The sequence below is a fragment of the Lissotriton vulgaris genome, chromosome 1_1 (genome assembly GCF_964263255.1).
Source record: "Lissotriton vulgaris chromosome 1_1, aLisVul1.2, whole genome shotgun sequence".
Taxonomy (NCBI): Eukaryota; Metazoa; Chordata; class Amphibia; order Caudata; family Salamandridae; genus Lissotriton; species Lissotriton vulgaris.
The window spans coordinates 657,287,126-657,309,200 of NC_141685.1; the positions used below are offsets into that span (position 1 = coordinate 657,287,126).

The window sequence follows — 22,075 nt, forward strand, 5'->3', positions numbered from 1 at the left end:
AACTGTCCAGCCTCAACTGACAAGCCCATACTAGGTCGAAACCTGTCCTAGGTTGCTTGAGTTCTGTTTCAGGGAGGACCTGGCTTGGCAGTTTGGGCTGGACTGTTCAGATTGGAGCAGCTTAAATAATGATTTGCATATATCTAGATCCAATTTGTGATCTTAGTGTTAATGCATTGTCTATGCATTTACATAGCACTTTAGAGTCCTTTTTGTGGTGCCCAAAGTGTGTTTAAGGTAGACAATTAAGTAACTGCTCTATTTGTCATTCACGGTTGAAAGAACATTGGTTATGATTTTCAGCATAAGATGCATGCATGGTATTGTGTGCTGTATGGCATGACAAATTGTAACAAGCATTGGTATAGCCAATAGGTCTCACTTTTGGGACCTTATATGCAATTAGTTATGCAGCACAATATACTTGGTGCAACAACATCACCCATTGCATGGCTAAACACTTATAAGGTCCCAAAGGCTAGACCTATTGGCTATGCCAATGTTTTTTTTGTAGGTGGCTCTGTGTGTGGGTGGCCCTGTCTGTGTGAGGGTGTCTCTGTGTGTGTAGGTGGCTGTGTGTGTGTGTGGGTGGCTGTGTGTGAATTACTGTGTGGGTGGCTCTGTATGTGCATGTGGGTGGCTTTGTATGTGTGGCTCTGTGTCGGTGCAAAGGCAATAGATCTCTCATATGCGAGCGATTAAGCGATTGGCATTGTAAATGAAAATGCCATTTATTTATGTTTTAAAAACCAAAACATAAATAAAAATAATGTCATGAGCAATGCCAATAGCTCTAACTTTAACAATGCCGAGACCATTGCATTGTAAATGCTTGTTTGGATTTGGGAGAGCTAGACACGCAGTAATTCGACGCAGTAAAACCACATAGGTCAGTTCAAGGTGTACACATATAGTTGTGACTCTAGAGATTTCTCTGTGGTACATTTGAACACAAATGTTGTTGGGTGTGGTGTAAAAACAGCCAACACGGGCCATGTGGCTCCTTCGACTGATAAAGGGCCTAAAAGGACCATTGTAACAGGGTGAGGTAGGGCACCATTGAACCAGATGGTGTGCTCCAAGCTGACAACGGAACCTCTAGTGTCGGATAAGGTCTATAATCCTGGGGAACCGCACCAGGTTCATATTTAAGAAAGAAATTATCATTCCAATCTACCGGCGGGAAATGAACCCAAGAAAAAAAAAACCTCGAAGCGAAAAGCTGCGTTTGCTTCAACCACAAAGATAATGTTTGCTCCAGCAACTGGGACTCCATGTTGCATCAATGAGCAGTCAGTGATGCGCGATTATGAGCCACGATGTCAATCGCCATTATCTGAATAGAGAGGAAAAGAAGTAAAACAGTAGCGCAAAACTGTATTTTAAAGACGAAAAAACAAAACCTTTTAAAATCCAAGCTTGAAAACCTATAATCTCTAATATAGGAGGTTAACCCGTCGCACAACCGACGTCTCCGGAAATTGGTGAGAGGGTATTGTGGACAAGCACAAGCGCTACTCAGGGGTCTTGCATATAAGTACCAGACCAAACGTCGGTGGTGCCATGTTGCGGAGATTCTGCTCATACACAAAACTATGCGCATGAAAATGAAACCTCAGTGTATTGGGGCTAAGCCTTCCTACCGCCTTAGTGCCCACAAGCCCAGGACCGACTAGCTATAGTGTCACACTCGCTCTCCCTACTCACAAACGGAGAAGCCAATGATTAGACAACCCAGAGAACAACACTCGCGTATCTCTCAGGAAACGCAGTAACAAGAAACACCTTTTTGCTCACACTCTCGTACTTGTCCTCAATAAGATCTCACAGAGACACGAAAATAGTTTAAAATATTTATTTTAACTAATGTGCTCTAACATGCAGTAACCATGCCACAATCAACAGCAAAATGCATAATATCAACACAGTTAGCATTACAACAAGACCATATATCATAAAGGGAGATGTCATTTTATAAAGACGGTGGATAAAGGACTATAAGGCCTAACCACCCTCCCCTTGGTAAGCAGAAGTATTATTATAAAATAGAAGATCTCTGTCCTTTGTTAGCAGACCCCATACCTCAAGCCATAAATTTCTACATCACAGGTGTGTTTTGCTCTTCTCCCTGGAAAGGTTCCTCTCCAAGTGTGTTACCTAAGCGTTTATCCCCATAATATCAAAGTACACACTTCCAGCAAAAACAGCTGCAGTGTTATGTTTTGTCTAATTGCTAGGGCCTGACCAAAACAGAATACCAAGATTCAGTGTTTATCGACCTTGCTCACAATGTTCAGACTAAACTCCAGGAATAGGCAGAGAACAAGCACCGCAGAGAGTTCTCATGTGAAAGGCATAAACTGTGCTGTGTAAAAAGAAAGACATGTGGTGTCATGCGCAAAAGCAGCATCATGGCTACCGGGCTCAGGCTAACTTAAAGAGGTCGACAATGACTCTAGCAACTACGTAACAAAACATGCATTGTATTCGGGCACTTGACAACAACTTTCAGGACTGTTCTTCAGGACTTAAGGTGAGTGTGAGGCAAGGTCCAAAGTCACACCAACAGGTCACGTTGAGAAGCTCTGGGGCATTGGGGTGCAGAGGTGTGTCACAGCGTTGGGTGTTCTATTCACTTTAATGGAAGCGGTCCGGTTACAAAGAGGCTGAAAGTTGGAACTGGGGATCTTACAGGGAGGTTTGACCCTTGGAATGCTCCAGCATGTAGGGACTCGTCAGTCCACTTCTCCACAAGCTGTGGGGCTCGAGTGCAGTTGTATCTTTTGATGTTGGATTCTGTTGCAGGAGTCTCTTGCGGTTGGAGGGGGCCTGCAAAAAGGCTGCAGGCGGCGAATGAAAGTCCAGTCAAGGCAATCTGAGGACCCCGATGGCACCGTCACTCTCCTTGGAATCGGCTTCTAAGACGCAGATGCATAAGTGCTTTGAGACGTCGGGTTGCGGCAGTCACACTCACGTCTTGGTCTTTGTTTTGCAGAAGAAGGGCAAATACGACAACTGGGCTACTCACAAAGTGGGTCTCACTGTCGCTGAAGTCCCTCAATGTCTTGGTCAGTCTTCCTCTGTGTTGGTGTTTGGACTGGGCCCAACAAGCCTTGGCTGCTGCAATGGGTCCACCACCCCGGGTATCGGTTCTGTGTGACTATGGTTCGGCCAGCTGTCCTCTCACTCAGTGGGAAGACAAATCTGACCATCAGGCACACAGGGTCCTCTTTCTGAGGGGAGGCTGCTGTTTCAGGCTGGCTGGGGAGCGGCAACTTGGTGGACTGCACTGTGCGTCTTTGGTGCCTGCGGCTGCAGTAGAGTAGCTCCTCTACTCCAAGGGAGTTTCTTCAGGCAATCGGGTAACCACTGGCAGCCCTCTGGGTTTCTTGGAGACTGCAAAGTGGCAGGATGAATTTGCTTCTTCCACGATTGTTCGTGACAGCAGTTGGGCTAGCAAGGTTGGCTCTGTGTCAATTGTTGCTCCTCGGTTCTCGTGCCAGCACTTTCCTCTGTCCACTCCTTCTCTTGATCCATTGAAATATGAAGATCTGGTATATACAATTTAGGAGCGTAAACGGGCGTGATGGGTAATAGCCAATGGGCTATTTATCCCTGGGGTCAATACGCCCCCTAGAAGACTACTTCATTTATGAAGTGGGCATCACCCTCTCCCACAATTCCTACCTCCATCACACACAAGATGATGTAATCCTAAAAGTGGCGTTCACTTCACCCTAGTGGTGTGTCCGACCTGAGAGTGCAGCGTCTCCTGCATAGCTAATATCCACCTGCCCTTGCACCAGATGGCCTAGGCAGTGGGGGTCAGCATCTTCCCCTGTGAGGGAAGACAGATTTGCATACCAAGGGCAGTGGGTTCTTTGAAGCCCCCTGCCTTTAAATGCTAATTCTATCAGCCTTTTTGGAGGAGGAGGTGATAACACCTCTCTTTAGAGCAGGTATTGCTCCTGACCTCCTGAGAGCAAAGGCTCTCACTCCTGGGGTTCAGAAACTTGTCTGTGGCGGCTGGCTGGACTGAACTCGTCAGCTAGCACACTAGAGGGCTGATGGGTTTCATGGGGTACCTCTAAGGTACTCTCTGGGTGCATGTATTAATAAATCCATCACTGGAATCAGTGTGGAATCAGTGTGGGTTTAATAATACCAGTTTTATGATACCAAACACCCTGTGTTTCAGTGAAGCTATTATGTAGCTAGGGAACTCGTTTTTACCAGTGCCCAGTACATACCTCAGGATGTCTTTCCTGCTCATGTGCAATATCTAGTTATAGAACTAGACATCAAAGTGGTATATCCGCTCATGCAGATGCGTCCTTGCATAAAATAAAATGCACCCTGCCTTAGGGTTCAAGGCCTGCAGTAGGGGTGACTTACATATATTAGATGCATTGACTTTTGCATGACACAAATGAGTGTATCATGTTGTGTTTTCACTCTTGTTTTGAACCATGTAACGCATGTTGCACTGACAGTTTGTGTTGAATTTGTATGTGGGTCCCTTAGGATGACATAAGCTATGCTGCAGTCCTTAGGGACTCTCTTTAGTACCCCTGCCCTAGGTATCTGGAGTGCCATGTACTAGGGACTTACAGGGGTGCTAAAGTCATCTGCCAATTGTAGCACAATAGGACTTTAGCATGTTTTAGGGAAGGAGCGCTGACACTGAGGTCTGGTTAGCAGACCTTGTTTTACTGTCAGAGTCAAAAACCAGCATCTAGTAGCTCAAAAGGGGGCAAAAGTGTTGGGGTGGGTAACTGCAACAAAGGCCCAGTTCCCTACAGAATAGAAAGACCAAAGAAAATTCAATATCATTTTTGATCCTGAACAAGTGCTAGTTGCTTGTAAGGGAGAGGACACCTGAGAGTGGGTTTTGGAAGAATTTCCATCAGTGTTCAGTGGGAAATAAATAGGTAAATTGAGGGTTTTTGCTCACCAAATTATGCTAAAGCACAATGCAATGCTAATCTAAAAATTCATAAGGCGTGCAATATTCCATTTATAGACAGGGAAGAGGTGAAGTTGGAGCTGGATGAACTAATAGAAGCCTGTATTATTGAACCAGTGGAGGCATCTGAATGGATTTCTCCATTGGTAGTAGCTAGATGTACAAACGGCAAGGTACGTCTGTGTGTTGATTTATGGGTGCTTAATAACAACAAAAAATGTGGACCAATTCCCATTGCCAAGGATTGATGAAATGTTGTCGCTAACCAGAGATGCTAAGTGGTTCTCAAAATTTGGACCTTTCCACTACATATCTTCAGGTGATTTTGGAGCCTGAGAGTATACATCTTACTGCGTTTTACACGAGATTTAGCTGCTACCAATTGCGATGCATGCCATTTGGCCTTACATCAGCAACAGCATTTTTCCAAAGGTTCATGATGCAATCGATTTGGTATATCCGGGAGGTAAAACATTTTCAAGATGATATTTTGATCATTGGAAAAAACAGGTAGCACCATGATGAAATCCTGGGACAGGTGTGAACGTCCTCAGAAAAAAAGGGTTAACTACTGAAATGAGCAAGTTTAAATTTGCAGAGTAGGCAGTCAAGTATCTTGTGCATGACATTAATGATAAAAGAATAAATCCCCCCAAAAAACTGGTGGAAGCCATCAAAAATGTGCCTTCATATTAAAACAAGGATGAGCTTTGCTTGTTTTAGGTTTGGCAGAGTTTTTTTCTGTTTGTTGAAAAGTTCCTGAAAAAAAGACGCATGAATGGCACACTGTTGCTTAAGAACAAAAGCAGATTTGAGGAGTCCGTTCAATGTCAGAAATCCTTCTTAGAGATTAAACAGGCAATCAACAGAGCAACCACTTTGAAAGGTTTCTACCCCACTTCTGATACCAGGGATGCTAGTGGGAAAGGTTTAGGAAGTGTGCTTTCCTGAAAAAGCAATCATGGTGGTTAAGTAGTTATAGCTTTTGCATCCAGATTGCTATTATCCACAGAGGAGAAATACTTTGTAATAGAGGGAGAAACCTTAGCATAAATATTGGTGCTGGGGCATTTTTTGCAAATTCCTATGGGGAAGGACATTCATTGTAGGAAGGGACCATAGGCCTTTCACAAAGCTGTTAACCATTGAAGACTTATCCAAAGCTTCGGCACAGATTGCAAGATTGTCTATGCACCTGCAGGATTTTCATTATGAGGTTCAGTATGTGCCTGAAAAAAATATGTAGCTGCAGACTCCTTGAGCAGATTGTCACTGCCTCTCAGGGAGTGGGATGATGGTCCTTGGAATGATGTGGGTGTCGCAGGGATTTTTACAAATAATTAAGTCAAAAGTCAGCAAAAAGAGAAGTAGATGAAGGCGCATGATGGGGGTGATATGTTTAATTTGGTCAAAGAGCAAATTGGGAATGTTTGGGGAAACTGTACGAAGGCTGATCTTCTTGATGAAATGAAGTGGTATTGGGAAGTCAGATGAGTTAGGAGTGGAAGACATATTTGTGGTGAGAGGTGATAAAGTGAACTCAAAATGCAAAATGAGATGCAAAGTTATATCATTATGTCATGAGGATTTTTCTATATCCTTACTCACAGACAATGGTCCTCAAGTTTGAGGGAATGAATAATGTCATGGAGTTTGCTAGTGTTACACAGAATTCACGGCTGCCTATCGATCAAAGAGGTAATGGTCTTGTGGAGAGATTTAATAGAGTTATTGTGGTATTATGATGCTTGCTAGTCAAGGAAAGTAAGACTGGGAAAGTGACTTAAAAGTGGTATGGACATATAGAGTGACTATTCATAATTCTGTAGGAGAACGTCAGTTTGGACTAATGAGAGGTTGTGTACTGTATTCCAGAGCTAATCCTGGCTGGATGAAGAGAGGGAAGAAAGTAACATGGGATGGAGAAGGAGTAAAAAGGTGCGTTTCAACAGCCCATGAGAAGAATAAGACCTATTTCAATACCAAGCATTGTGTTTGTAGAAGTGGTGGTTGGACAATGGGTACAAGTGAAGTCTTCTAAGTTGCTAAGGAAAAATGTAAGGTCAGCAGTGCTAAACAAATCGTGAAGTTGATGAACATTACTGTGGAGTGGAATCATGGCAGTACTGATCCTATGAGTCTTTTAGCGATGGCCAAGTTCGATGAAAAGAGTACGGAAAAAGGTGATCATAGTGAAAGTGACGGGAATTACAAATATTGATAGATAAATATGGATTCAGATGAAGAATGAAGAAGTTGTGAATCAGGATACGCAAGAAGAGAGAGACAATTTTGTGAGAAGGAAAAAGGGTCAGAGTGAGTTGCATAATGAGTTGAGGAGTGCAAGCAATCCTGAAAATTATACTGGGAGAGATGACAATCAGAAGGGTTTGAGAGCAGGCTGCTTTGTCAAACATTTTTAAAAAAACTAGAAATTTAGAGTATTATGTTTGTAGCATGTAGTATAGTTATTATCCTTAATATTCAGGGCATTTTATGTACGGTATTTATCTATGTAGAGCATATTATTGTATGTATCATGTATTGTTGTTTTTATTATTAAAGGGGAGGAATGTGTGGTATTGGTTTTATCATAGTGTAATAATGAATGCAGAATGCAGAATTAGAATGGTTGGTATGTTCAAGGTTTTAAATTAAGTGTATAGAATGTTGGGGGTCAGATGATGCTGTGCTTTACTTATGCTTGTACCGGTTTACCAAGCTGTACGAGATTGTTCAATAAACAAGTTGCACGATTTACTTGTGTCCCGGATTACTACACCCTATCACAGTTTACATCTGATAAATGAACTATTAAATCCATTATACTCCCCTCACTGTTGCTATACAACGATATACTTACTCTTCCTAGGAATGTAATTGCTGCCAAATAAATGTGTTGTTTACTATCGCAGCAAAGCGAGCATCCTATTTTCCTATTTGTACCATCTATATGTTGAAATGTTCAGTGTGAATGTTTGTGCATTTGAGAGATGGCAGATTTGAGTTTTTGCATTTGTTTGCCGCTGTTTTGCAACTTCCTGAACAGTTGAAAAACTGCAGAGGCAAAAGCAGTGTCATCTGACAGCGTTACTTTATTAATATGTCCCTTGAGTCTACCCTCTGTTAAGTCCACTTCCCGCTGAGGTTTTTCCCAGGCCTTGTCCTGCCAGCTTTAAACCGCCAGAGAGAAGGGCCAGGTCATACTCATGGCAACATTAAGTTCACCGGATGTTAGATTACATAAGGAAAATTAGTATACAATAAACTATTTGCTTTAAATATTAAAGAGGCGAAACTAATGGTAGTCTAAACGAGCACTGTCACATCCAAAAATGTTTTAAATGCTTTGGTGAACGATTCTGCAATTACTCCGCCAAGTGCAAGAATCTGTGCATCGGTGGGCTTTGTAAAGTGTGTTGGTACTAGTCCTGCAACTGTCAGCCCTTTGGTGGCAGCAGCATGGATGCCTTCTTCCACTCTGCTAACTCTCTGTGCTGCCAGCTCCCCATTTTGCAAGCCACTATCCTAGGGCACAGGTAGGGCACGAATACTGACAGCCATGAACACTGGTAGTGCTGTGCACAGCACACCTGACTGTAGCTTTCTGCACATGAAGCCTTAGAAGCAGATGTGTGCATTGAGAGCTGTGTTCACTGGCAGCACTGCGCATAAGTCTACAAGTAGCCTGTTTTCAATCTTGAATGCTTGCCTTAATCATAGATTGTTTGAGAGAGTTAGAGGGAAAAGATTGACCAGCTCACGAGATGTTGTGGCAAAAGGGAAGTGTCCTCTTCAGTTTTGATTCGGTTGAAATCACAACTGGGACGCTGCACAGCGCATTGCTGATGAGCTGATAATCCCTTTCTTGGCAAGATGATTGGTGCTTTATTTTGTTGCTGTCGTGTGCTGGTTTCTTCCTTTCCTCTCATTTAGGGTTGGGGTTGAATGCAGAGTGCGCCAGCTCATCGAGAGAATGTGTGGCTCTGGGGCCCGGTGTGAATGCTAGAACCTTAGGAATGGGTCCAGCAGGACGGCAGTCCCAGCCATGGGCATGCCTCCTTGATGAGGGAGACTGCTATAGAAGGAAACTACCAGGCAGACTGAATGGCAGGCATGCCTTAGCCTGTCTTCCTGAAGTCCACTGCCACCTTACCAGGACTTGGCAGCTCCCTGACATGGCTTTGTGCTGGGGCCGAAAGAGAGGTGGGGGTAAAGAAGATGTACGGAGTTCCCTTTTAAGATGGAGCATATTCTGCTTATGTTACTGCTGCCATAGGCATCCTGGCCTGGAATCATTGCAGAAGATGAAAAAGGGCATCATAAAAGAATTTACAAGCCATTAGATGAAGGATGGAAGAAAGGACTAGGGTAAACTGTGTCTGGAGTGTCCATTAACAGCCTCTGTGTCATATACAGTCACCGCGCCTCTGTGTCACAGGTAGCCGTCATCGGTATTGGAAAGGCACAGACTGTCATGACCTGTTGTACCCTCTCTGTGGTGGCAAACATGGCTAAACACTCCTGTGGTCTTCCCTACAGTGGTGGTATTCTGGCTAACACGCATCATCACATTGGATGCAGCATCCATCTTAGATGAGAGAAATACCTTCATGAACTAATAGAAGAAACTCTATTGAAAATATTTCCCTAAACCATTGTGTCATCATGGTAGAGAGTCTCTCTGTTCCAGGTGCCTGGAGCTATCCCAAGCTTCATAATCACTATTCCTCGCTAGGCAGATAATGTTTAAGCCAAAACAAAAGCAGATATACAAGTGTCTACGTGTGCTGAGTTACACAACTGGCCAATCAGATGTTGAAGTGCTATGAATGAATGAATGAATGAATGAATGAATGAATGAATTTGGGATTTGTATAGCGCATGGCTGCCCGGGAGCGTCCCAGCGCTGAGATTGCAGACAGACCACTGAGGATAGAGGCTGAGGGGGAAGGGAAGAGGTTATTGCGGGAAGAGGTGGGTTTTGAGAAGCTTTCGAAATTTCATGTGATTAGGTTCAGACCGGAGTTGGATTGGGAGAGAGTTCCAGAGGGTTGCGGCGACCACCGAGAAACGGCGTCCACCAGTGCGAGCTCTTTTAGTTCGGTTGACCTTAGCCAGGTTGCCTTGCGCTGATCGTAAGGGTCTGTTAGGTATGTATGGGCAGAGCATAGATTTCAGCATTGGGGGTCCTTGGTTTTGCATGGCTCTGTGAGTGGTACATAAGGATTTGAATTCGACCCTTTCGCGGATCGGCAGCCAGTGCAATGCCTTTAGGGCAGGTTTGGCTGAAACTCTGCGGGGGGTACCAGTGAGTATCCTTGCAGCGGCATTTTGCGTTCGCTGCAGGACATTGAGCGTAGCTTCAGGGGCGGCCAGAAAAAGGGCATTGCAGTAGTCTAATCTTGATAGTATTAGACCTTGCATGAGCATTTTTTGAGAGGTTGCAGGGAGTAGTGGAAGAATCTTCCTAGTTGATCGGAGAAGACCAACACAGGTGCCGGCTGTTTTTTTTGCTTGTGTTGTCATGGAGAGATTCTGTTCCAGCCAGAAGCCTAGACTTTTAATTTCAGTCTTAGGCTGGGGGATGGGTCCTAGGCATGAAGGCCACATAGCAGTGGGGAGGGATGGTGGTTGATGACCCAGGAGCATAAGCTCGGTCTTTGAGCCGTTGAGCTTAAGCCTTGAGTTAGACATCCAGGCGTGTATACCTTCTAGGCAGTCATGGAGGTTTTAGATTTTTTCTTCCTCGAGTGAAAATGATACGATCATTTGGGTGTCATCAGCGTAGGTGACGGCTTTTATCCCAAATGGGGTGACCACATCCTCCAGGGGGGCCATATATGTATTAAACAGTGTAGGGCTCAGTGAAGAGCCCTGGGGGACCCCACACTGGAGGGAAAGGATATCTGATCGGACGTTCCCTTCACAGACCTGGAAGGTACGGTTTCCTAGGAAGGATGAGAGCCAACAGAGTGCCGTGCTTCTCACTCCTAGCTCAGATAGTCGCTGGATTAGGATCTTGTGGTCCACCGTATCGAATGCAGCGCTTAGATCCAGGAGGAGCAGTAAAACTGATCCCCCTGAATCCAAGATGCATCTGGCCTCCTCTACCACTTTCAGGAGGGCTGTCTCGGTTCCCTGGCCTGGACGGAAGCCTGTTTGTGAGGGTCGGAGAAGATTATTGGATTCGAGGAAGGCTGACAATTGCTGGTTAACTGCCTTCTCTGCGATTTTGCTCAAGCCAGGTAGGAGAGAGATCGGTCGAAGGTTGGAAAGGTCTGATGGGTCATGTCCTAGTTTTTTCTGTAATGCCTTGACCATGGCATGCTTCCAGCTGGGGGGAACCACTCCTTGGCCCAGCGAGGTGTTAATCAGGTTAGTGGCTAGGTGAGATATAGTAGGTCCGACTTGTTTTAGGATTCGAATAGGAGCAGGGTCGTTGGGGGAGCCACTTTTCAGGTCTGAGAGGGCTTTCAAAAAGTCCTCGTTGGACAGTTGGTTAAAGCTGTCGAGGGTTGGTCTCAGGGTAGGGGGGGGCAGCAGGGGGGTTGCTGTCTGTTTTGGGCGGAAGTGACTGCAAAATGTTGGTGATCTTGTTTTGGAAGAAGCCCGCTATTTGGTTGCATCTGGCAACTGAGGGTTGTTGAAGAGAGGGGGAGTGGGTATTTCACGAAGTTCTTTGACTATTTTGTAAGTCTCTCGGGATGAGCTAGATGCAGCTTTGATTTTTTTGTCAAAGAATGAAGCTTGGGCTGCTTTCCGCGCTGCTTTGTAGGTCCTTATTGCAGTTCTGTACTCTTCCTTGATAAGGGGGTCCCACTTTTTTCTCCACTTTCTCTCATGGATTTTACATGTTTTTCGTAGGTTCCTGAGTTCTTGTGAGAACCATGGCGATTCAAAGGAGTTATTTTTCTTTTTTAGATCTTGTTTCGGGGCGATTATATCCAGAGTGGAAGTGAGCCAGCTAGTAAAGTTTTCGTCTGCTTTTACCGGATCAAGGAGTGGCAAAGGAGCGGAGCGGGTTAGCTCCTGTGTCCAGCGCTCAAATGATATTTTAGACCATATTCTATCGCGTTCTCTAGGAGTTGGTGTGTGGGCCTTTATTACTGGAGTTTGCCAGGTGAATGGGAGGAGAAAATGGTCAGTCCAGGGGAGAGGGATCGCAGGTCGAACCTCAATTTTTGGAAGATTAGTGAAGAGAGGGTCCAAAAGATGACCTTTAATGTGCGTAGCCTCTGAATTAATTAAATGGAGATCAAGTGCTTTTAATTCTGAGGTGAGGTCTCCAGCCGTTTTGTCTGTGTTGTCCTCAAAATGTAAGTTTAAGTCCCCTAGCACGATGAAGTTGGGGGACGAGATGCAGGAGGAAATAGTGGACTCTAGTAGTGAGTATGAAAATGCTGACAAGCAAAACAGGGGAGCCAAAGTCCCTGACTCTATGCTACTCTGTTGTACTCTTTTTATGATTACATGAGCTGTCAACAGCTAAAGCAGTCTCTAACCAGAATTAAACCCTGTTATTTAAAATGAATACAGCTACTATTTATATTGGTTCATTGTTTTATAGTGCAACTTAACTAACATTAGACTGTGCATGAATGTGGGGACTTTGAGAAGGCTGGTGAACCTGTTGCTTGTTGACTGTAATGTATTTTTTCTTCAAGGAGAATCCTCTTGAAATCTTCCAGGGCGTGGAAGGAAGATATAGTTGCTAGCATCTGCATACATTTCTAAAATGAAAAATGTTTAGATTGTATCACTTAACAGGATACCTGGAGTTTTTTTTAACAGCGAGGGAAGGTTGTGTTGAACCATGTTTGGCCAAGGCAGACAGCTCCTCTCTTATCTTGCTCCCATTATGCACTGTTTACTCCCAATCGCCAAGACAGACTGCGGACTGTAATCAAGGCTGAACTAGGAACCAGAATTAGCCTTGGCCAAAAAATTCACCCCAGCCCTACACCGACACTTAAGGAGGCCACAGAGAGAACAGGCCTTCAGTGCTTTTATTGTTGGGTCTTGGCAGCACATTCAGCTCTGAAAGCAGCCCACTAACCTGCAGCCTGCTGTAACTTACCTTTGTAGTATTCCTGATGTCCTCTTGAATTCCAAGAGTAAACCAGGAGTACACATGACTTACTCCTAGAATTTAGTAGTAAGACGGTCAAGCTAACTCTTAGCAACACCTTTATGAATAGGCCTCTCTATTGACCAAGTCAAATTGTATTTTCATTTAGGTTGTGGTATTTTTGTGCTAAAGTCAAGTGTGAATACGGTGGGAATAGACCGACTCATCCCCCATTTTGCCTGCACATGTCTGTATTCTACAGGTATTTAAAAACATTAATAAGGAAAATCAAAAGCATTTAGTAAAAGAATAATTTGCAATTCTTTTGTATACCGTGAAATCCACTAAATATATTGTTGAAGAAATTGTTTCCATGGGGCCGTATTATGGTGATTGGGCATTTTCAATGTTTGCGCCGAGTGAAAATAGTGAAAATGCGTTCTATTACCATGAAAACGCCTCCCTCACTGCAGCCATTAACTCGCGCTGCCCTAGAGGCAGCGCATTCCTGTGAAAAATGGAGCGACTGCTGTCAAGCTGCTCTGTGTTTTCACCGTGCAAGCAGCAACTGCCCACATTTATGAAGGGGATTAGAGATCCCCTTGCAAAGGGATGTCTAGGGGCCATGGGACCCCGTTTTCCCCCTCCATAGGGCTGCCATTAGGGAGCATGCTGACAGTGTGCCACTATTTAGACCAATCGAAACACGTAGACCACGTAGTATTGATGCCAAACAGCATTTTTGCTAATTTGAATTGGTTGTCTTATGTCTAATGATGTACATTTTGTAAATCTGTGTAAATTGTTGTGAATATTGTATATGGTGCATTTAAAATTTTGTAGGTAGACTTTGTTATAGTTTGGCATTTGAGGGTGAGTTGATTGTCCTTATCTAAATCCCCCAATTTGATAAGTTTCAACTGTTTCCAATAATCCTCCTTATTTTCGTCAAATTTAAAAAATTGTATCCTAATTCATTTGTACTTCTTTGTGACACACTGAGATGACACAGGCTTTCACCCACTGTCTGGATATAAGTATTATTTAGCCAAAATGTCATAACTTTGCAGCTATGGAAATATTTTAAGTTTATGCTGCTGATGAACCTGTACTGTTACTAAGTTTATCCGGAATCGGTCTATCACACCATGCACTGTACCTTTAAGAATATTGCAGCATTGTCCCTTTTCGATTAAGCCAGCTAATTTTTTATCATTATTTGCCCCCTCATTACTCTCTTTTTTCTTATTACATGTTCAACCTTCATATAATATGTTTTGTTACTTTTGGGAACATGATTAAATCTATTCTGAAATTTGCATAAAATGCCATGATGGTGTATAATTGTTCGTCATATAATCTATCTTAGTATATTTTCCTTCATAGCGCATTATTCTTTAAATATAATACCACACTGCCCAATGAACAGCTGAAGGCATTGACATGCTCCCACATGTGACCATGGGACTGATGTACAGGTTTCCTTTAGCATTTTCCATTCACAAATAGTGGTTGCAAATTATGCACACTATTTTCGTGACTGGAAAGGAAGTTTGCGAATTGCTCTATGCTCTAATAGGTTGGTTCACAGAATTCCAAATCACAGTAGGTCTCAATTTGACCTACTACTTCTTTAGTTTAAAATGATTTTATTAGAATGTAACCAGCACAACAAGATGATGCAATTAAAAACAATATAAAAGGTATCTTCAAGAAAGGAAATGTTGGGGGGGCAGAAAATGTGGATAATCAAAGCATACGTTCATACAATGTTCAAATTATCAAACAATCAGATAAAAATATGAAGTATTTTAAGCCTGTATTAATTTTGTTTTTTTTTTTACTTTTTTTAAGCCAGTGGTAAAGTCAGTTAGAGCAGACAAAAGGAAGTTGGGAAGGGAAAGGGTGAAGAACTTCCTCAACGATAGGTTGTTGTTGAAAAGAAGACTTTGTATGGTTGTTTAAGAAATTTGTGATGGGAGACCATAAAGACAGAATGTTAAAGAGCAAGTGAGAGAGGGTGAGTATATGCAGTATCAAATATGTGATTATAGCAAACTGCATACAACCAGGCTTGAAAAGATATGTGAGTAAAATCTTTCCAGTTGTTGGTGATCTGATGAACTGCCATTGCTAACAAGAGGTCTATTACTAGGAGACAGTTGAGTAGTAGTTAATAAGTCAGCAGGTCGTGAGTGGCAGGACCAACAGCTATCGATGCCGTCTGAGTATATGTGATGGAGAATGGAAGGGGGAAAGAAAAGTATGTCGTCAATGTAAGACAGATTTTAGTGGCATTAGCAGCACAAGACATTTTCCATAATTTCATCCTGATTCGTCTCCAGGTAGTAATGGGCAAATATACTCCCAATTCATGTCCCCAAGCCAATTCAATATCTTATTTACATCTATTGATGGGTGTGTTACATAAAAGACGATAAATGAAAGAAGCCCTTGGGAAGTATGAGAAATGTGCTTAGTGGGGAGCTGGGCAGTTGAGAGGTATTAGCACAGTAGTGAAAATGAGTAGAGACTTCCATTATTATGGATTGTAATAAACAACATATATTTTGAAAGAAAGAAGGTAAATCTAAAAGATTTTAAGCTTGTACAAAGTCAGGAATTAATTATGAACTAAGAGTTATTTGTCCCATATTAGTCAATTTTTCCACCAAGCCTTCCATTAGATGGGTTTAATATTATGAAGTATTAGGGCATTATGCTAAATAGGAGATTCAAGAAAAGAAGGAGTATCAATTGGTTTATATACCATCAAAGGGTCTCTTAATGAACAAAGATGTTTAACAATAAGGGCCTGATTCTGATGCGGTTAGGAAAGCATTCCCACCTAGGGCCTGATTTTAATGCGGTTAGGAAGGTCTCCTAATGGCATTTGTTCCTTCCAAATCGGATCAGGAACATGTCTTCCCGACCCAGTGCCCAATTATGATGCGGTTAGGAACATATGCTCCCATTGAAGTCAATGGGAGTCCAACCAAATCGTATCTGGAAGCATCCGGATACATCCTGCTCCATCGGTTGGACTCTCCCGATCCGAGTGGGTCGGACACCATTTCCAAACCGATTTGGTCAGGAAGATTTCCAACCCGCATCAGAATCAGAACCTAAGTGTGAAAAAGGTTTGAGGTTTTCAGGAGAGTGCCAAATTTCTGCAAAAAGTATAAGGGGAATGATAAAAGAAAATCCAGCTACACCCATTGTGGATAATGTTCAGATGAGTCTACAACCCAGTAAATAGATTGTTTCAACGTGAATGCTGAATTATATTTATGGAAATCAGGAATAGTAACTCTGCCATCTGTCTTGGGACGTTACAGTTTCACAAAAGATTTCTAAGGTTTTTTTCCATTCTGCAAAAAAGAGGAAATTATAGAGTTGATGAGTTTAAAGAATTTAGATGGGATAGAAGATGGAATGTTAGAGATAGAATATAGAACAATGGAAAACAGCATCATTTTTATTGTGTCAAGGCAACCCAACAGGGAGACATTTAAAGGATGCTAACCATTATTACATTTGTTAATTTATCAATATAATCCTCTAGGCTTAAAAAAATAGAAGATTTTAGTGATTGGGAGAACCATAAACCTAAATATTTGATTTTTGTTGTATTCCTAGTGACTGAAAAATCTTGTAAAAGAGTATTTATTAAAAGGTAATATTTCACATTTGTTGTGATTTTGTATGTATCCGTAGACCAAAGAATAAGGAGCTACTTCATGTAAAAAATAAGAATTGACGTTTGAGGTTGTGAAATAAATAGAACAGTGTTCTCAGCAGAAACTGCCATTTTTGATCTGTTGATTATTCCATTGAAACCCCCTCAAGATTGGGTTTTGTCCGAATTTAGAGATAAAAGGTTCCAAAGCTAAATTAAAGAGAAAAGCTGAAAGGTGGCAAACTCGATGGACATCTCTACCTAAAGTAAAATAGTGGGAGGTAAGTCCATTAGCAAAAATAGCCGCATAGGGTGAAGTGCATAGAAGTGAGATGAGGGTGATAATTTTCAGCCAAAATCCACACCATTTAATGTGTGAAAAATAAAATACCAATTTGCATGATCAAAAGCCTTCTCAGCATCCAAAATAATTGCTGCCAAAGGATAAGAAGGACTTGAAGATTTAGATGTAGCATCAAACAGTAGATGTGTATTATCAGATAGGTGGATTGTTCTTTTCCAAGAAGATTGTGTAAAAAGATTCTAGATGAAGAGCTAAGGCATTTGAATTTTTTTTAAAGTCTATATTGATGAGAGAGATGGGACTATAATCCCTACAGGATTGTTGATCCCTTTCATCTTTTGGAAAGAAATAGATAAGGGAGTCTAAAAATTATCCCGGTGGTTTACCTTTATGAAGAAGTGGCACTAAGACAAGATAGTTGAGGGAGACACAATTTGGAAAAAATTGTGAATAAACAGTAGAGCCATCAGGTACAGGAGCTTTATTGGGTATAAGGGAGGATAAGGCTGTCTGAAGTTATAACAAATTAATGTCTATCTCTAAATCTGAAAAATCTAAGTGATTATCCAAAGATGTATGTATTGATGAGAGGTAAGTTGTGTTGTCGAGATCAGAGGGAATATGATCAGGGGTATATAGTGTTTTGTAAAATTGGACAAATTGTCCTAACATTTCTGGATCTTCGTGCAGTAGATTTGAATGACTATATATTATGGAATCAATTTTGTTTCTGTTTTTCCTAATTAAGAAAAAAAGGCTAGTAGCTTTCCTGACTTGTTCGGAACACCAAGGTGTATTGGCACAAGATTTAAGAAGGTATTGTGGAGCTTTATCCGTGGAGAGTTTATTCATCTGAAGTTTGTCATTAATAAGTTCATGTAAACATTGTTTTGATTTAGAGGTGTAAAATGTGTGCACCAATTGTTACATTTTTGTAAAGGTATTTATGAGATTATTTGTAGAGCTTTTCTTTAAAACAAATATGATAAAATCCTAGTCGAAGCTTTAAAGGCATCCCAAATACAGAGGAAACCCGATTATCAGAGAGATTAAATTGAATAAGTTCAGGTGAAAAGAAGGAAAAAAAAATAGAACTGAAGGAGGTATCTAGAAAAAGTTATTTATTAAATCTCCATCTGTTAGGTTTAACAGTGTTTGTAAAATGTCTAGTCGAATAACAACACGTGCAGGATCTGATAATAAAATGGCACCTATGTCAGCGGAATGTAGAGTTTGAGATAAAGTATGTGAAATGAAAATGTAACCAATTGTTGATTGGTTTTGATGTACTGGGGAAAAATAAGTATATTCTTGCAAATTGGGATAAAGAGACTCCAAGCATCAATTAGTGAACATTGTTTAAGGCCTTGAACAAAAAACTTTGGAGTTTGATTAGGTACATATGTAGATTCTGAGTGTCTATTATTAAAAGGATCAACAATCCGATTAGTCACCTGCAACAATAACACTATTCTCTGGACACTGCAGAATTTTTTGAGTGACATCGTACCAAATTTGGCTATCTGTACTTGTTGAACCATATAAATTAAAGATAGATACTAGGATATTATCAATTAACAAATGAGCATGTAGCCATCGACCCTCTGTATCATTTTCCTGAGAAAGCAAGTGGACAGTGAAAGATTTATGGCTTCGAGTAGCAACATAATTCTTCTTACCATTACCTGGAGAAAAGAAGACATTGCCAACTCATCCTCTTTTCAGTTTCAAAGATTAAGACTCAGTAAGATGAGATTTCTGTATGTCAGCGTTATCAACATTAAGATGCAAATGTTGTGTTAAAAACGCTGTTTTTTATTCGGTGTACCCACTCCCTTGACGTACCAAGAAACAATTTTTAGAGGCATACAGAGAAGGTAATATGTAGTAAAGCTGATAATATGAAGAGAAGGAAAATGAAGAATGTTTTATAAGGTAACAAATAGTGAAAAAAGAAAGTGGAAGACATCCAGAACATATATAAAAATGCTGTAATGAATGAAGAGTGTGAGATAAAATTAGGTAAGCAGAAGAGTTCATAAAAACAAAGTGCAAGGAGGGAAAGGTACACATTTACAAATGTACTTATAGAAAGGATGAGCGGTGCTAAAGCCACGTGGGAAAGATAACACATTCGAGCTCCGAAAGGAGGGCAGGTGGGAGACTCATGAAACAAAAGAGGAACAGCACATATTCAGGATGGGGAAATAAGACCTGTGAAAAGAGAGATAACAGTAAATGGAATATTTTATAAGGTACATAACAGAACCATGTAGAGTAATACATGCAAAGCAGAATAATTTCAGTGCATCACATCAAAATCAACATTGAATAATAACTATTAATCAAAGCGGCAAGCAAAATCTAGTGAATCTAGAGAAATCCATAGTTTCAACTTTATATTCTTGAAGAAATGTTTTCAACTTAGAAGGGTCCCCATAAGTGGAAGTCTTATTATTCTAAGAAACGTTGAAGAGGCATGGATGGAAAAGACCAAAGCGGGCGATCAGAGAGCAAAGAGCAAGTCTCCTAGATAAAAATTAATTACGTCTGTCTGCAGTGTTTTTAGGTCAAGCTTTGAAAAGTAAAGGTTGTTGCCGGACCCTGAAACCTTTTTCATCACTTTGACTGTTCAGAGAACATTAAGTAAGTTTGTATGTGCCTCGGGGAGTCTTGGAAGTGGAAACAATGGTTGGGATCGACCCATTCTGTGAACCCATTGTATATTGAGAGGAGATGACTCCTGTAGATGTAGTACCTTAGGAAGAAATATTTTGAAGAACATAATGGAGTCAGAGCCTGCAGAGCCAACTGGCAGTCCATAAATACGTAGGTTGTTCTTCCTATTTCTATTTTACACATCTTCAACCTGTTTTTGGAGTGTGGAAATGAGATGGTAGATGATTGACCATAAGAGTAGTAGTATTGAAGATGGAAATGTGTTGTTCAGCTATTACAAGCCTCTCTTTCTTCTGAGACCATCTGTCATCCAAATGCTTGAGTTTTGCATTAGATTCCTCCATGTAGGGACGCAAGGCTTTGATCTCCTCCAATAAAATATCTATTGAAATTGAAGGAAGAGGTTAAGTATAAGAAGGGGCATCCTTTTTTAGTCTTTTAGTAGATGTTTTCCCAGCAGAGGACAGTGTGGCAGTGACAGCCACATTAATAGATGAAAAGGAATGAGCTCCATGAGTTGTAGGAGAAACAAAGTTGTTGAGGAATGTGGAAAATAAGTGTTGAATTTATATAGTGAGCCATGAGGATATTTGGGAAGTAACTGAAGCTTTTTTAATCTGCCCATACATCGGTATGAAATAACAATAGGATTGGTTCCCAACCAAGTATAGCAAATAGCCTTATATTCAACTGTGTGTTGATGTGATGACTATAGCCTGGGACTGAAAATATATGCTCTTTTCATATTACGTTTCAGGAAAAAATGTGTGTTTAAATCAATTGCTGTGGGGAGCGTTGTGATGTTTGATGTTTAAATCATTGGTCATCTCTTTCAGTGACTATATAAACAATAGAGGGAGTGAAGAGGTAGTGTCCTTAGAGGGCAATAGAGATGGATACGTCCTCCTCTAGAATCGTTCCAAAAACATATGGATTCACCCCAAAGAAAATTTTACAAGAAGAGTGTACTCACGGTCATGTGTGTTTCCTACAGTGGTTGGAAGCACATAGTGTTTGTTTAAATACCCCTCACACACCAAAAGGGCCTTTGGTGTCACGCTTCATCATGGGGGTCTTCCCGTCCCACTGCGGGACGGGGCGTGCTACTTCCTACGACTACGTGGGAGCACTGATCTTCAGTACTATGTGAAGTGTAGAGAATTGTGAGTGGAAGGGTCAAGGGTCGACAGAGCCGCGTGACAGTGTTATCGAAGCAAGGGATTTCCTGGAATCAAATCTGATTGTAGGTACCCTTCCCACCCGTTCTAAAGGCTCAAGGGCAATGTCTCCACAAAAACAAATTATCACATAGAATACCTTATGGGTACTGTATCTTGTGCATTACTATGTGCATTTTTCACTAAATATAATCACTTGTATATATTTATCACTTCACCGATTTTCCTACTGTACGACATTGATTCGATAGCGTAGTGAGAATAGAAGGGATCTGTTTTTTGTCCTTAAGAAGAAGCCTGTGAGCTTCGAAACATGTTTACAAACACAGGAGGAATCGCTCATTAAAGCGGGATACCTCCTACTCACCTTTTAAATAGTACCAGCTCCAAAGGTATATTAAATAAATGTTGTCCTTTAGAGCCAGGTACCTTTTAATACACAGTTTTCACTCACCCCTAGTTCTCCAGAGGACTGCCCTGCTGCTTGAGGCCTGCCTCGTTTCCCAGATAACTGCCCTGATGCACTCAGAGGACTGCCTTGACACCCAGAGTGCTACTCTGCAGCTTGAGGACTAACCTGGTCTATGAGAAGGATGACTAAACCTGCTCCCTTCATCCCAGGCTATCCTCCGTGACTCCAAGCATCAGTTGGCTGACCTCCTGTCTGAGTTACTGGGACACAACAATCTCTAGAGTTCTCTTTGCATGGAGCTGCAGCTGGACCTGCCTGAGCACTGCTGGCCTTTACTGGAGCGAGTTCCTGATCTGCACGACGCCAAGCCTGCTCTTCGCGCTACCGCGACGACCAATAAGGACTCTCTTCTGCTTTTTGCAGTCTCCCTCACGGCAAATGGAACTCTTTGTGCCAGATTTTGAGAAGGTAACTTCTTTCGTTGGACTAACCTGCTCCTTGTATTCAGCAGGCACTCCATCGCAGTCATCCTGAGCATGTGACTTTCCCTTGGTCTAGCATGTCCAGATGACCGCAAGTGGCGCTTTGTGCTTTTAGGCTCTATATCTACCTAACAATTTGAAATTGCATATCTCCGGTTCTATATATAGGATTCCTTGTCCGCCTTGTCGCGTTGGGTGTTTTGTTCTGTGCTTTCCGCTTGTGGATCGGCTCCCTGTCCTCTCCCTTCTTGGGTACAGGGTTGGACTTCCCTGGATGTGTCCTCTTCATGGACCATGTTCTTGG

General features: G+C 41.8%; 1 protein-coding gene across 3 annotated transcripts in view; it reads left to right on the forward strand.

Moving 5' to 3' along the window:
* SAMD13 (sterile alpha motif domain containing 13) overlaps positions 1 to 22,075 on the forward strand; it is a 346,193-nt gene that overhangs the window by 203,207 nt on the left and 120,911 nt on the right. For 2 of the 3 annotated variants that reach the window (XM_086954289.1, XM_086954290.1), the window contains one exon: positions 6,842 to 6,904. The exons of the other annotated variant lie outside the window; for it this stretch is intronic. In XM_086954289.1, the coding sequence (XP_086810415.1) occupies positions 6,842 to 6,904 (63 nt within the window). The remainder of the gene's footprint in view (positions 1 to 6,841; positions 6,905 to 22,075) is intronic. 3 annotated transcript variants of the gene reach the window in all.